Source organism: Nematolebias whitei, chromosome 20, assembly GCF_014905685.2.
Source record: "Nematolebias whitei isolate Nwh7 chromosome 20, NemWhi1, whole genome shotgun sequence".
Classification (NCBI taxonomy): domain Eukaryota; kingdom Metazoa; phylum Chordata; class Actinopteri; order Cyprinodontiformes; family Rivulidae; genus Nematolebias; species Nematolebias whitei.
In genome coordinates this window covers 30,471,869-30,487,639 of record NC_056517.1, presented here as the reverse complement: position 1 = coordinate 30,487,639, position 15,771 = coordinate 30,471,869, and the positions used below count along the sequence as shown (strand labels likewise).

General features: G+C 39.2%; 1 protein-coding gene across 1 annotated transcript; it reads left to right on the top strand.

Moving 5' to 3' along the window:
• The first annotated feature begins 2,078 nt into the window (after nucleotides 1-2,078).
• On the top strand, nucleotides 2,079-15,051 carry cpa6 (carboxypeptidase A6). Its single transcript, XM_037693828.1, has 11 exons — nucleotides 2,079-2,185; nucleotides 4,790-4,865; nucleotides 8,832-8,956; nucleotides 10,681-10,795; nucleotides 10,976-11,077; nucleotides 11,147-11,251; nucleotides 12,396-12,506; nucleotides 12,602-12,692; nucleotides 14,338-14,540; nucleotides 14,622-14,706; nucleotides 14,837-15,051. The coding sequence occupies exons 1-11, from the start codon at nucleotides 2,079-2,081 to the stop codon at nucleotides 15,049-15,051; spliced, it is 1,335 nt and encodes a 444-aa protein (XP_037549756.1).
• Nucleotides 15,052-15,771: the final 720 nt, after the last annotated feature.

The window sequence follows — 15,771 nt, the reverse complement described above, 5'->3', positions numbered from 1 at the left end:
TCAGTCTGGTCAAACTAAAACTTTATTTCTTTAAACTGAGTTAATTCAAAGACCTATTTACATCAGGTAAGATATTAACTGTTCATAAGCTTTCCACAGAACTTCACTTCAAAAAATCTGAACTGTTGCTTTAGTTTAATTTTAAAGTTGTCATATATTTTGGCAAATAATACATTTGCTGCTCAAACTGAGCACAATTCATGTTGACTGTTGATTATTTAGTTTTTTTTTAGCACATTATCCAAATGAATCTGCTGTATTGTCTCAGTTTGGAGTGAAGAAGAGGGGTGAGGGCTTGTTTGGGCAGTAATTGGTGCAAAACAGGTGGCGCGCTGTTGACACTGGGTTGAAGCATGTGAAAAATGTGCCGCTGCCATGCAGCCACAAAAGCAAAGGCTGGAGTTGTCTTAGACATTTAATCACTGTGTTGGACGATAAGAAGAGGATCAAAGAAAGGAACAAAAAGCTGGGCATAAAAGGAGACATCTAGAGCTTCACACAGAGGAATTCCTGTGGATCAGAGCCAAGGCACCCACAGAGCTGGTGGCTGATTTGGACTCTTCAAAGATGGACGCAGATGCAGGAACTCAGTGGACACCTAAAATCTAAACAACCAAATCCTCTCTTTTTTTTTTTTTTTTTTTGATGGAGCTACACAAACAATTCACTGAGCTGAGGAACACCTTGAGATCTTAAAGTGGGATAAAAATAACAGCTTGCTTTGCTTTGTTTGTTCACCCATTAGATAGGGTAGTTCAGATCTGTAGTTAATATCTTACCTGTTGTAGATATACGTATATGTACTGTACAGTACTGCAAAATTTTACTCACCAGCTCTGCAGAACACAACAGCTCGGTTCCGGTCCGGCTTGGCAGACCTACCCTGCCAGACCTATCCTGCCGGTTCTGGTTTGGATCTGGTCGGCTCTAGTATGTAGCCCTTGAGCACCAAAACGCTTTTGGAGGGAGCCGGACCTTCGGATGGCCAGCATGGGACCAGACGGTGGTCTCGATCGAGTACAAATCTGGATGTTGGATCAAATATTGTTCCAAATCCCAGTGGACGCCGGAGAGAATGTCAAACCTCTGGGCAGCACCTCCCGGCTGGCCTCTTGAGCCGGCAGGCAGCACTCAGATTGACTGAGGTCCGGTTCTGGTCCGGTTCCAGGTTGGTTCCATGCGGCTCTTTGCATCCAATAAGCACCGACGTCAATATGAATAAGGATTGAACTTTTTCGAATCGGATCAAAACTATCCCATCATTTCAGCAGAAGGCATCTTTGGGGCTTCTGGGTGTGGCACTGTTGACTTCTGGGAAATGTAGTCCTTTAGAGTGGTGCTACAATGCAGACTTATCGAGAGAAAACTACAAAATGGCTGCGTCTGTCCAAAATGTTTTTTTCCCCGTATACAATCTTACTTTAAAAAACTGCGAAAGAGCGAGTCCACAAAAGTTGAACCGCGAAACGAGGAACTACTATACAGTGTTTGATTGTTTTGTTGTTATTAGCTTGTTTTGTTAACAGACGCTAGCTGGTTACTGAGCACAAGAATTAGCAAATCACACGTGTCTGACCTGCAACTGCAACATTGTTAAATTTGATGTCAATCCAATGTCAAAGTAAACAGAACTCAGCGTGATCTCTAATTCTCCAAACGGAAGTTATTCAAAAGTTATCTACAACAGGTAAGATATTAACTGCTCTTTACTTTTCCACGGAACACAAATATCCAAAATAGCTTAAATACCGTGTAAAATGTATTCATTTGACAATTAAGAGAGGATGTTCTTCTTAGATAAATCATTAAATAAAAACAGAACTTGTTGATTGATCTATAGCATGTTCACATTCAACTTCACACTTTTCTCAGCCGTCTCCCACTTACTACCACGTGACCCATGCTCTCCACATAAAAAAAAAAAAAGAAGAAGAAGAACTTCTCCCCTGCAGATCCCTCCGGAGCTTATAGGTGGGAGTTGATTCCACTGCGCGCGCAGAGCTCCTCCTTTCAGCGGACCTTTGGGGAGGACCTGCTTCCCGCAGAGTTTCTGTGCATCTCTCAGCTGAAGCTCCAGGATGGCGCGTGAGCAGAGGGGAGCTTTCCGCGCCTTGGTGTTCCTGATGATCTGCAGTTACGCGCCACGTCCCGTCGGCGCGTCTCTGTACAACAACCGTTACGCAGGGTGAGCGCTTCCTCCATTCCTCTGACGCATGGACAACACTTTATCTTTACTTCAAAACTCCTTCAACCACTAAATAAAATGTGTCCAGAGCCACAAAATGGACTGGAACTGTGATAATCAATGGATGGGCCACTTCCAGTTCACTTGGCAGGGGTTCTCAACCTTTTGGGTTCAGGGACCCCTTACAGGGGAGAAAAAGTTTCAGGGACCTCCTCATGACCCTCATGTTTATTTAAAAAAAAATCTTCAGTTTGTCTCTTTAATGCAATATGTGTGTACCATAAATACTTAAAACCTGTTCTTTAATAGTGTTAATATAATTTTTTATATTTTTAAACACGGGGTCTTTTTTTAATTCAAGATACACTTAATTAACTAAATGTTTCATTTCAACTTCCAGAAATTAAAGTTTTGAGCAAATTAACAGTTTCATAAACTACTTTATATCTTAATTCACTTAATGAACATTGCTACTCTTCTTCTATTGTCACTTCATCAATTATTACATGCAGAAGGCTCTTTACATATCTGAATAGAATTAAAGAAACTGAATGGAATTAAAGAAATCAGGTCTCTCTAAATGAGTCCCCGAGGCTCAATGGGATTAACCTGTATAAATAAAGGTGGAATGAATGTTAAAAAATAAATAAATAAAAAGAATCATAACAGCAGTAGTCTCCAAGTAACAGCTTAATTTGTAAGCCGGTCGATGCTGGAATGCAATTAGCGGGCGGGGACCGTGGGGGTTTTTGGGGGGGTGGGGGGATCCTCCCTCAGAATATATTGAATAAAGTAGATCAGAATCAGAAGAATCAGAATGCCTTTATTGTCATTGTACAAAGTACGCAAATACAATGAAATTGAGAGCCACTCCTTAGTTCAGTACTTTAAAAAAACACCTAAAAATGTAAAATATAATGCAATATAGATATAATAGTACTACGAAAGTAAACAAAAATACAAGTTATTTCACAATTATGTAAATTTGAATATTGCACATTATGGATATTAGTGAGGTAATTAAGAGGTAAGGTGATTAAGAGTACAAAATACGTCCGTATGCTCTTTGTGGACTTCACATCCGCCTTCAACACCATGATCCCCCAAACCCTGATGGACAAACTATCCACACTAGGACTAAGCCCCTCCATTTGCAACTGGGTACTAGACTTTTTAACAAACAGACCACAGTTAGTGAGGATCCACAACTTCTCCTCCACCATAACCCTCAGCACTGGCTCTCCTCAGGGATGTGTGTTGAGCCCCCTCCTGTTTACTCTGCTCACGTATGATTGTGCAGCTACCCATCCAGGCTGTCACATTGTAAAATTTGCAGATGATACAGCGGTGGTGGGATGCATCACAAACAATGATGAGTCCAGCTACAGGCAAGAGGTGGAACACCTGGAGAGCTGGTGCAAAGAGAATAACCTTCACATCAATGTGAAGAAGACAAAGTAGATGATTGTGGACTTCAGAAGGAACAAAAACACCTACACCCCCCTGAACATAAGAGGATCTGCGGTGGAAGTGGTCTCCAGCTACAAGTACTTGGGTGTACACATGAATGACAACCTCAGCTGGAACAACAACACTATCAGCCTGATCAAGAAAGCTCATCAGAGACTCTACTTCCTCAGACGGCTGAGACGAGCTGGTCTGGGAAGCTCAGTCCTCACCTCCTTCTACAGGTGTGCAGTGGAGAGCATCCTGTGCTCCAGCATCAACGTATGGCATGGAGGCTGCACAGCTGCAGAAAGAAAAGCCTTGCAGAGAGTGGTGAAGGCTGCACAAAAGTCTGTTGGAATCAGCCTCCCCACCATCACAGACATCTACACCTCCAGATGCAGGAAGAGGGCCACCTGCATCATGAAGGACCCCACTCACCCAGCACACACACTTTTTGCCCCGTTCCCCTCAGGCAGTAGGTTAAGGAGCATTAAGTGTAGAACCACTAGACTGAGGAACAGCTTCTACCCTGAGGTTGTTAGACTCATGAATCTCTAACCAGAATAATCACTGCAAGGAAAAAAATAGAAAAATCACTGTAATGACACTTTAATTGATGATATGCGACTTATGTGTGCTGCTGATTATCCATGCTGATGTATTCATTCATACACATCTGCTCAACACAGACTCATGTTCGGGCTGCTGTTGTTACGCGTATTGTTTTGCATTATTAGTGTTTTACGTATATCTTAGATGTTTTAGCGTACCATTTGGTGTTTGTTTAGCGTATATCTTAGATCCTTATTTACTGTTTCTTTTTATACTTTATATTTTGCTATTTTAGGGTGTAACTGGGACCCTGTGTACATAATTTTATTTCACCTCGTGTATCACATGTGTTGGAAACGACAATAACTATACTTTAACTTGAAAATAGCATTTGCGTTGATTTGTCTTAAAACATTTGAAAATAGAGTTGTTTTAAGATGGCAGCAATTCACTTTGGTCTTGCCCCACTCGAACCATTAACTTGACATTTCAGTAAACCATAAACTTTTTTTTCTAACTTAGGTTGCCATAAGATTTCATTTTGGTATTTTTAATGGTTTATTCTAATAATGTATCGGTATTGTGTTGTTTTTTTCCCCACAGCGATCAAGTTTTCAGGATCACTCCAAGTAATGTTGAGGAGGTACGGTCCCTCAAGAATATCCTGGGACTCATGAAGGTTGGCTTTTTTTCCCACACCACATTTACCTCTTTTATACTTTACACACCTTATTTGTCTGAAATAAATAAAGAATAGCATGCAATGTAAATTAGAGATGCCTCGTTGAATGTTCCTTGTTCACAGCAATCATGAACAAAGAAAACCTTCATGGTTTCAGTGCCGTTAAAAAAAAAAAAAAAGCAAAGACAACAAGCATCTGTCGCAGTCAGGATGCGTTTACTTTAGAGGGACGCTTCATAATCATAAAAAAAAAAACCAAGAAAAACACGGGGGGGGTTAAGTCATTATAAACATATGCTTCAAAGATGCTAAAATCAAGCAGGAACCCCTGTGGGAGACAAAAACCTTCAACAATTCATTTGGAAGCAATTATCCATCAGCGTCAGGAGCGAGCAAGCATCATGTTTCAGTTTGCTAACACAGATTGTTAGTAAAGGATAAAAATATAAGATTTGGTTTTGTTTGTGGGTAATTTTTTTTATGATATTACAGCTTTAAATTGTTAACTGGGATTAATATTTTATAGATGATCTTATACGGGTCTGTATTTAAAATACATTTTATTGTGCAAGGGTAGAAGAGTCGATCTGTAAACGCCTATGTTTTGTAATGAAGTATACCAGGAATGGGCCAAAGCTCAGGACTTGACCTTACGATTTATGGATGGAGGTGCAGCAGACTTGCTGCTGTGAGGCTGTTGAAGGCAGCAGCAGCTACAGTTTAGACAGCTGCGTGTTTTCAGTAGCTTAATCACACTGCGGCGCCTCCAGAGTCAAAGTTTTTAGCTCCTTCAGATCAAACTTATCAGGTCTCTCTTGTAAATGAGTCCTCGAGGCTCAATGGGATTACCTGTCTAAATAAAGGTTGAATGAATGAAAAAAAGAACTAATAATCTGATTACGCTGCATGATTCTGGTGACTGAGACATAAAAGTTTTATGTAACAAGCTGTCATAAACTTTTTTTAGTGTCCGTTTGACAAAGCTTTTCGGCACTAGCGCCCTGATCTTTTCACAGATGAGAGCAGGTTCACTCTGAGCTCGTGTGACAGACGTGAAAGTGTCTGGAGAAGCCGCGGTGAACGTTATGCTGCCCGCAACACTGTTCGGCGTGATCGATTTGGTGGTGGGTCAGTGTTGGTCTGGGGAAGCATATTCATGGAGGGACGCACAGACCTTTACTGGACAAATGATGCACTCTGACTCCCATTAGGTATTGGGATGCAATACTTAGACCCATTGTTAGACCCTTTCCCCCTTGGGTTCCTCCTTGTTCATGAAAATGCCTGGCTTCAAGAATATGCAGGCAGATCCTGGAGAATAAATAAATTGCTACCATTGACTGGCCTTCATGCTGACCTGACATAAATCCAATAGAACATCTCAGGGACATAATGATTAGGTTTATACGACACTGTCAGGTTGTACCTCAGACTGTCCAGGAGTTCACTGATGCTCTAGTCAGGATCTGAGAGGAGGTAACCCAGGACACCAACTGTCATCTCATTAGGATGCGTCAGGCATGCACAAGCACGTGGGAGCTATACAAACTACTGAGTACCATTTTGAGTTGCAGCAATGACATTTCATCCAATTGGACTAGAAGCTGCATCGTGTTCATCAAATAATGTGGTATCCTTTTCTTCTTAACACGTTGCCCATTTCATACCAGTATAGATAGAGCATGTCTAACAAGGTTAAGTCAGGTCCTCTGGCTGGATTCTCCTTTGTTGAAAAGTTTCGTCTTTTACCCAAAAGACTTCAGTTTCGCCTTTTACCCAAAAGATTTCTTCAGACTGAATAAGTCTTTTGGATAAAGGACAAAACATTTCAGCATTGAAGAATATGTCCAGAGGATTTGACTCAACCTTGTTTATTTACCTGGATTATTGAACATGCATCAGGACACATGATTTTTTATTTATTTTATTTTATTTTTTATTTTTTTATTTTTATTTTTTTTGGGGGGGGGGGTTAAATTGAGATCTGGTGTGTTTTCAGTTTTCTTTAAATTCTCTATTTTGTCACAGCCTGGAAATGTTTCTGTTTTTAATCAATGCTGTAGGGAAAAAATTAATATATATATATAACAAATCAGTAATCAACTGATGATATAACTAATTGTCTATAAAACACAAGACTGAGTAGTGATTTTCATTTTTCATTTATAATAACAAAATAAACAAAGACAATTGTTTTACATAATTTTTCAAATCATTATGAAGTACAATAAAAAGTCATTGAGATAAAAACTAAAGCAGATACAAAACTGTTTCATTTTGGGCACATGCATGTTTTCTTTCTTCTTTCTGTTGTGGAAATAATGTACTGGTTGTCAAATTATTTTCTGTGTATTCTGCACTGCAACATAATCACTTTGACCAACGTGTTATTTCTCTGGCAGAGAAACATGAAGACGCAGCATCCAAACAATCAAGAGATTAAAGATTAAAAAACAGACAAATGACATAAACGTCATAAAAACATCACTTTTGGAGGATGTGTTTTGCTAATAGAGCAGCAGCTCTGAAACATTTGGAAGTGCCATGAAAGTGCAGCGATCCCAGCAGTTCAATTAATCTAGTATGCATTCTGTAAATTACTAAAGCAGTTGACACATTAACAAGCATGTGTGCTGGCCTGCATCTGTCAGCCTATGAAACCAAAGGCAGATGAGGATAACCGCACATGTGCCGCATCAAAAAACAGATTTACCACATTTGAATGGTGTGTTTTTGACAGAAGTGTGTTAGTTTGTTCCGTTATCTATTTCAGCTCAGGTCAAGCTTTTCCCATCTGATGAGGTTAGTTCAGGGGTCTGCAACCTTTATGATCAAAAGAGCCATTTCTGCCCTTTCGTTCACTAAATTAAATGTGTCCAGAGCCGCAAAACCTGCTACAATTGTTATTATCAACTGGTGGCCCATGGGACTCTAAGTTTGATAGAGGGGGCTTTTCTGGCTAGTAGGCGTGACTTTATAAAACTAAAAACATCAGATGATTGTTAATATTTATTGATGTTTTTAAGATTTTGAGACTAAAGAAAAGACTGGATTCCATCCATCTATCCATCATCTTTACCCGCTTCTTCCTTTATTGGTCACAGGGGTCACTGGTGCTCACTGTGGGAGAAGAGGTGGGGGGTGCCCTGAACAGGTTGCAAGTTCATCACAGAAGACTGGTTTCTTGCAAAGAAAAAAATTATTATTATTATTGCCATTTAAGAAAAAAAAAGTAAAACAATGAACTGTGCAGTCATATGCAATTTTTTTTTTCCATTTTAGAGAAATTAAGTGTCCTACTACTGTAACTCAGTCATTTTTACAGACATTCAGCTAAAGTTGGTGTAGTAGTAGCCGAGAGTCTTTCCAGCATGTATTTTGAGCACTAACAGATTGTCTAAGACAGGGGTCTGCAACCTGCAGCTCTGGAGCCACATGTGACTCTTTGGGCCCTCTGTAGCGGCTCTTTCAAGCTTTGACCAAAATTAACATAAAACAATTTTATTGGTTATATAAACAAAAAAAATAAAGAATTAGTTCAAACAGTTTTCTTGTCATTTCTTTTGCAAATATGTGAACACTGGAGCGAGTACAATGAGTAATACATACTTTGTGATTTATTTCTTTATATGAAGAACTGTCTGCATAGTTTATAGATTTTTATTTATTTATTATTAAAACAAAGGTCCCCCCACAAGAATCTAGTCTTTAATAAGTGTTAAAAATGATTCTCTGGACACGTTTAATGTAGTGAACAGAGTAAAAATGGCCCTTTTGATCGTAAACGTTGCAGACCTCTGGTTTAAGATATTTGTTTAAAACTTTGGAACACAAGGAAGTGGATGACTCCCTCAAGAAATGCACTTTTTCTCTTCATTTGTTTATTAGTCCATGTAAATGTGTGTTATCACAGTGAAAAACAGATCAAATCGTACTGATCTGATGTCTGTTGTGTTCATTAAGGTGGACTTCTGGCAGCCCAGCAGCGCTAATCTAATCCATCAAAACGCCACAGTGGATGTTCATGTGAAACGAGATGCCACACGAGTCTTGCACGAACAGTTAAAGCAGGAAAGAATCAATTATGGGTGAGTATATGTGCATACCTTTCATGTCAGTTTCCCCCACTTTATTATCCAATCGTAACAATTTGAAAGCTTTCCCTTGCTACGAATATGATTTTTACACACAGAGTTGGACATTACGTAAAAGGTCAACTCCATATTTGTATCACCAAAGAACTCTTTCATGTCCGTACACTGTCCCTCTTTAAAATAATGATGTATCAAAGCAACCACAACTAAAAGTGCTTTGTCATCTCAGTCCTACGGGAGAAACTTTAGCTCACGGAGACAGTTGTGTTGGTTAATTCTCACAGAAATGGTTCCCTCTGCTGACACAGGATGATTGATGTTTTTAGGGGATGGTTCTTATTCACAAGTCGTTGAACTACTTATGGATTACATGTGTGTGTGTGGGGGGGGGGGGGGGGAGACGGCAGAGAGGTGGAAGATGTGTCCTTTAAATGGGATTTTATCATCTGCATCTGTTTGAGACGGCAAATGAAGAAGAATGAGCTTTGGAACAGAAATGAGAAGAGTCTTGACTTTATTGAATATTTATGAGCCATCAAATAAGAAGTTTAGTTCATCCCATGTGGATGACGCTTACAGAGCTTTTACATTATACTCTGTTATTATGGGAAAATCATAGATGGTCCAGACGATCGTCCAAACTGGATATTTCTCAGTGTAAAAACAATGATTCTTATATTTCTCTATTATCTCTAAGGCAGTAATGAAACAAGTTAACACAATATTACACTAAGCAAATTTCTCTGGAATCTTGACTAACCAAAACATTAATAATCATTACAGTTCAGCTTCACATGCATGTTTTGACTTTTAAATATCACTGTTACTACACCACATTCTTTAAACCAAACATTCCTCTATAAACGCTTTATAAATCATTAATAACTACTTATTATTATGCATTAATTAAGGATGAAAGAGACACAAATGACCAGTTTCTTACCAAATAATGAGCCAAATCTGTTTGCCTATATATTTCATCTAGAGTTGTTATATTAAACATTTCAGACTAAGTTACTACCTTGTAAACACAATAAGCATTTGTAAACCTATTTTATAGGATATAATATTGTATCTAAAAAAGTTAAATCTGGTCCTCTGGACATTCAAAAAAAACCCAAAACAAAGCAAAACAACAAAACATGTAGAAACGTTTCGTCTCTCGTCCGAGAGACTTCCTCAGTCTGAGGTGCTGTATTCAGCTCAGTCTCTTAAATAGCACCTTCTCAGAGTGGATCAACCAGTTTTGCTGCTGACAACCAAAACCAGCTGATCACATGCTCAAGAAGGACCATCAGCCTAACAATGGATCATTAGCACACTGATGGCTGTTTACTGTTCACAGAGGGCTGAGTGATACTAGCAATCACAGCATTGTAAGAGGGGGACAGTTGAACCCGGAGGCCTCCACCCCTGTTTAATGATGGACGATTTCTTTTCACAAAGATGGCCTCCTTTACTCCTCTCTCAAACCATCGTTCCTCTCTGTCCAGGATGTGTGCAAATTGTGTATACCTTATTGTAAAGTGTTACCATTTATTTATATTTTAGTTGCTTTAATTTGTAATAAAAGCTTTCAAGGATAATCATATGGGGGAAATGGTTTTATTGTGAGAGCGTTGTAACACAGATGTTTAAGAGCATGTTACTCTTGGTACTTTTCAAGATGTTGCATCAGTGTATTCTCATGTTTGTCTCCCTGTCTCCTCTTCACACAGGGTGCTTATCACCAATCTGCAGGAAGAAATTCAAAAGCAGACGGGGTACCGCTCCTTTCGCAGGCGGAGGTCACAGTCTCAGTATGACTATGAAGTTTACCACTCTCTGGAAGAGGTACGTGTGAAGCTCCTCATCTATATGCTCACTAATATAATGTGCTGACAATGATAACTCCTGTTCGGACAAATCTTTGCACACTTTCAAAATCGTGCATTTTTATTTGAATTAAGAGAGAAAGTCTGCAAGCGTTTAGTTGTTGTAAACATATATTCTTTACCGTTTTCTGCCCTTAAGATACAAACCTGGATGTTTGAGATGAACAGAACCAGCCCTGAGCTGGTCAGTGTGTTCTCTGTTGGGAAGTCGTATGAAGGGAGACCCATTTATGTGCTTCAGGTAGGACAAAACAAGTTGCAAATGACCGATCAGCAGTTCTGAGACAAAACGGTGTTTGTGTCCTGTCAGCTAGGAAAGCGAAGTCGTCCGCAGAAGAAAGCCATGTGGATGGACTGTGGTGTTCACGCCAGGGAGTGGATAGGACCTGCCTTCTGCCAGTGGTTTGTTAAAGAGGTTGGACCACTGAAGCACGGATTAAACCTTTTTCCCTTTACATAAAACAAACGGGACACTGAAAGCCTAGCTGGAGGCCTAAAATTGACAATCTGTGGTGCTCATTTTTATAATTTAACAAGAATATAGCATCACTTGTTGTCATAGTAACAGTTGGGACACTGGTACAGACATTTACACAAGCTCTTTAAAATGAGAGCCACACCAAAGCTAGTCACTAATGGGAAGAATTTATTATCTTGTTTTATACCATTTATATTCCAGATGTGTCCAAAAAAGTGTAACGCAAATTTAACTACAGTGACGTCTTTCTGTGAATTTAGAGCCGAGACAGTTTTAAAGATTTTATCCTGTTTGCTATTAAAGCGTGCCGCCTTTTGAGGTTTTTCAAAATGTACTGCAATGTTCAAAAAAAACAAAACTTTAAGATATAAAGTGAAGCAGTCTTGAAAAACAAAACAGTCTGTGTCTCTGAAACAGTAAGTCAGCTTTGTTTTTACCTCCTCACCTTTTCTTCTTGCATATTCTCTTTTTGAGGTGTGAACAGAGAAGATGAAACAAAAGATCCACGGAGTGAGGATTTAGATTAATGTAACGTAAATGAGATACTCTACAACTTAAGATATGATGTGGAAAAAACTGCATATTTACATTGACTGAGGAAGCTCTGGTTTCTTCAAGCAGAAGTAGCATTGTTTTAGAAATGTTGAGCTGAGCTTGACTTTCCAGGTCTCAGACAAGAAAGCAAAAAAGAACAAAGAGGAGAATAAAGCCTATATATATATATATATATATATATATATATATATATGTTAGGAAAAAGGTTTAACTGGAGCAGAGCAGCAAAGTAAAGAATAAAAATCATGCAACAAAAAGAAAAACAGGTCAAAACTCAGAATAAATGTGATTTGATGTAGTAACACAAAATTACCACTAGAGGTCAGTGTCTCATTTTAAAAGGCACACTAATCTTAGCCTTCATCTGGTTACAAAATATAAGCAGCATCATTGATCTAATATAAATAGTCCTTTTTAGTAAAATATAAAATATCAAACGGTTGCACCTGGTGCCAGTTTTAGAACAAATGTCACTTCAGTAAATAAATAAAATTTCATTCATCTCACAGATTATTTGTTTTTGCAGCTCATCAACTCATACAAGCATGACTCAGTGACGACTCGACTGCTCAACCAGCTCAGCTTCTACATCATGCCCGTCTTCAACGTGGATGGGTACCATTTCAGCTGGAACTATGTACGTTCTTCAGCGGCTCATTTTTAAAGAAGTGAAACAAATTGATAATGCTGTGCTCGATTGTGTTAGAAAGTTGTTTTTTTTGTTAACTGCAGGATCGATTCTGGAGGAAGACACGGTCCAAAAATCACAAGTTCCACTGCCGAGGGGTGGATGCTAACAGGAACTGGAAGGTGAAATGGTGTGGTGAGTCTCACATGTGGCAACAGACAGCCTGTGATCTGGTAAATAATGTCTAGTTGCAGCTTTTTCCAAGGCAGAGAAAAAACATTGAAGATTGCTGAGGTGCAGATGTACAGAGAGGTGATGTGAAAAGAAAAATAAAGACAAATGAAAGGATGGATGATGTGTTCTCAGGAAATATCAGCTCACGGTTTTGTATCACATGAAGGATGCTTCCAATGACAGTGAGATCACAGACATCGTCATATTTCAGGTCTATTCCCGAACTGAAGAAGAGAGGAGTAATAAAGTTTACTACTGACTGGGATGGCAAGCTAACAATTAGTTTGAGTGCTGTCATCTTAAAACTGTGGTGTCAAACTCAGTTACATAAAGAGCCAAAATCAACAACTTGGTCCAAGCCACGGAGCAGTTTCAGTCAATGCGTAAACTCAAGTCAGACCTGACATCTTTTCTTGGTTGCAGGTTCATCAAGAGGAGTTCAATTGGTCCAGTTTGATGTTCTCTGTTAAGTCTTTTAAGTCAAAATAAAAGAAACTACTGCAAAATCCAACCTTTATTCAGGATTTAAAGTTAGCCAATTGTCATGGGAAGTCTGCACTAAATGAAGCATGCTCAATTTTTGAAGCAAAATGAGAAACAATAAAAATATTTTACATTTAAAATGTCATCTTCGGGGACCAGATAAGTTGTTAACAAGGGCCACATTTGGCCCACGGACCTTGATTTGGACACATATCTTAAAACAACTCCTGTTCCACAAGTTTTGTGCCAGTTTGTGGAAATGCTGTTAATTTAATATTTATATTGCTGTTAATTTTACATTTTTATGGATGTTTTACTTAGAAGTATATGGTGAATTGCCAGAGCAAATAGCAGCAGCAGCTAGCTGCAGCACTTTTAGTGCAGCCTGGGTCACTTCCATTTAAAGCTGTCGCAATTGGCTGGTGCTGGTGAACCCAATGCTGCAGGCAGGCAGGCAAGGACTCAGGCTGGATATATATATAAAATAAAGAATTTAACAGAACAAAAAGAGCTGACAGCAAAACGAACATAGAATGAACAGGGGTGTGTGTGTGTAGTGGGGGGGGGGAGGGTACTCACGATACAGACGAGGCATCACCAGTGAACAGATAACAATGCCGGGACAAAGACTAACACAGAGACCCAGACTTATATACAGGAAACACCAATTAGACCAAGTGAAGGCACCTGTGAGTAATCACAGATGCCAGGGAAAGAGACAGAGGATGCAAGACATGAACACGACACAAGATGGGGTTAGATACTAAAGAAACACAAACCCTATAAAGAGAAACAGAAGACCAGGAGTAACGCAGACAAACACGACACCAGGGACAAAGCCACGACTCCTACTAAAGCATCTCGCACCAAAGATTGAAGTAGTTTTATGGTGGCAACTCTTTTTGTTTTTTCTAAAGTTAAATAACAAAAAAAAGAAGAATTATCTACAACAGGTAAGATTGTTATGAAACTGGTTTTAGATACATAAAGTCCTCATGGCAGTGCTTTTAGGCATTTTTAACAGAAATTTTAGCTAAATAAGTTTTACTTATGCTTGCCAAAGCGACAGTTCATCCAAGAGTTGTGAGCTCATTTGACCTCTGCTTCCTCTACCCTTCTCCAGATGAAGGTGCCTCCTCTCATCCGTGTGACGACACCTACTGCGGCCCGTTCCCGGAGTCCGAACCTGAAGTCAAAGCCGTCGCCAAGTTTCTGCGCAAGCACAAGAAGCAGATTAAAGCATACATTTCCATCCACGCTTACGCTCAAATGCTCCTTTACCCGTACTCCTACAAGTATGCCACCATCCCCAACTTCAGCTGTGTGGTAAGACTTCCAGAACGCAGTTGTGTTGAAATAAATCTGTAGGCGCTTCAAACCTCAAGGTGTTTTAACGTCTCTTTCTAGGAGTCAGCAGCTCAGAAGGCCGTGTCAGCCTTGTATTCTGCGTATGGAGTGAGGTACAGATATGGACCAGCCTCCACCACTCTCTGTGAGTTTCTTTTCTGACCTTTAATGTTTAAAATGTTGACAAGAAGGTTAGTTCATAATGCTGGAAGAACTGTAGGTGTATACTTCATCTTTGCCCAGTGCACTTATTGTTAACGTGTGTTTTCATACAGATCTAAGTTCTGGCAGCTCTATCGACTGGGCCTACAGGAATGGGATCCCCTATGCCTTTGCGTTCGAGTTAAGGGACACAGGACACTTCGGTTTCCTCCTGCCTGAGTCGCTGATCGGCCCCACCTGCATTGAGACAACGAGAGCTGTGAAAGCCATTGCATCGGGCCTACTGAAGAAGTGCCACACAGACAGCAGCAGATTTCCATACATATGAACAATCATGAGGTGAAGGACTGAAAACAAAGAAGGTGGATAGTTTTTGAAGGATTGTTCACTTTATTTATCTCTGTTGATTAGAAAGCTTTGTGTGTTTTGAAGTGGAAATCTTTGGAGAAGTTATAAGCAATTAGTATCTTACCTGCTGTAGATAGGTTTTTAAACTTCCTCAGTTTTGGAGGTTTAATTATGTACTCAACATTGTTTTTTTAAACATCAATTCATGTTGATTGATGCGTCACTCGGTTAGCTTGTCAACCCAGCCCCAGTCAAACTTTATTTCTTCCAACTTAGATCAATCAAAGAACTATCATCATGGAAAGATATTAATTGTTTGTAACCTTTACACAGACCACCACTTCAAAAAATCTGAAGAATAATGTTAATTCTGCTTACGTACAGTGATGAACATTATAAAAATACTTTTTTTTACAGCAAGTCCTCATGATGTGAACATTTACATAAATGCAAATATATTTGGACAAAATGTTATTTCATAAAATAAATAAAAGATTTGTGTTTAATTCTACTTTCACTTTTTCATTAATACATTTTCAGTTCAGCTATTTAGCTATGATGCAATATAATGCTGCAAATGTGTATGTACATATTTTCTTTTACCTAATATTTAAAATGTATTTGTTTAGTTGTTTTTTTTATATGGATGGATGGATGGATGGATGGATGGATGGATGGATGGATGGATGGATGGATGGAT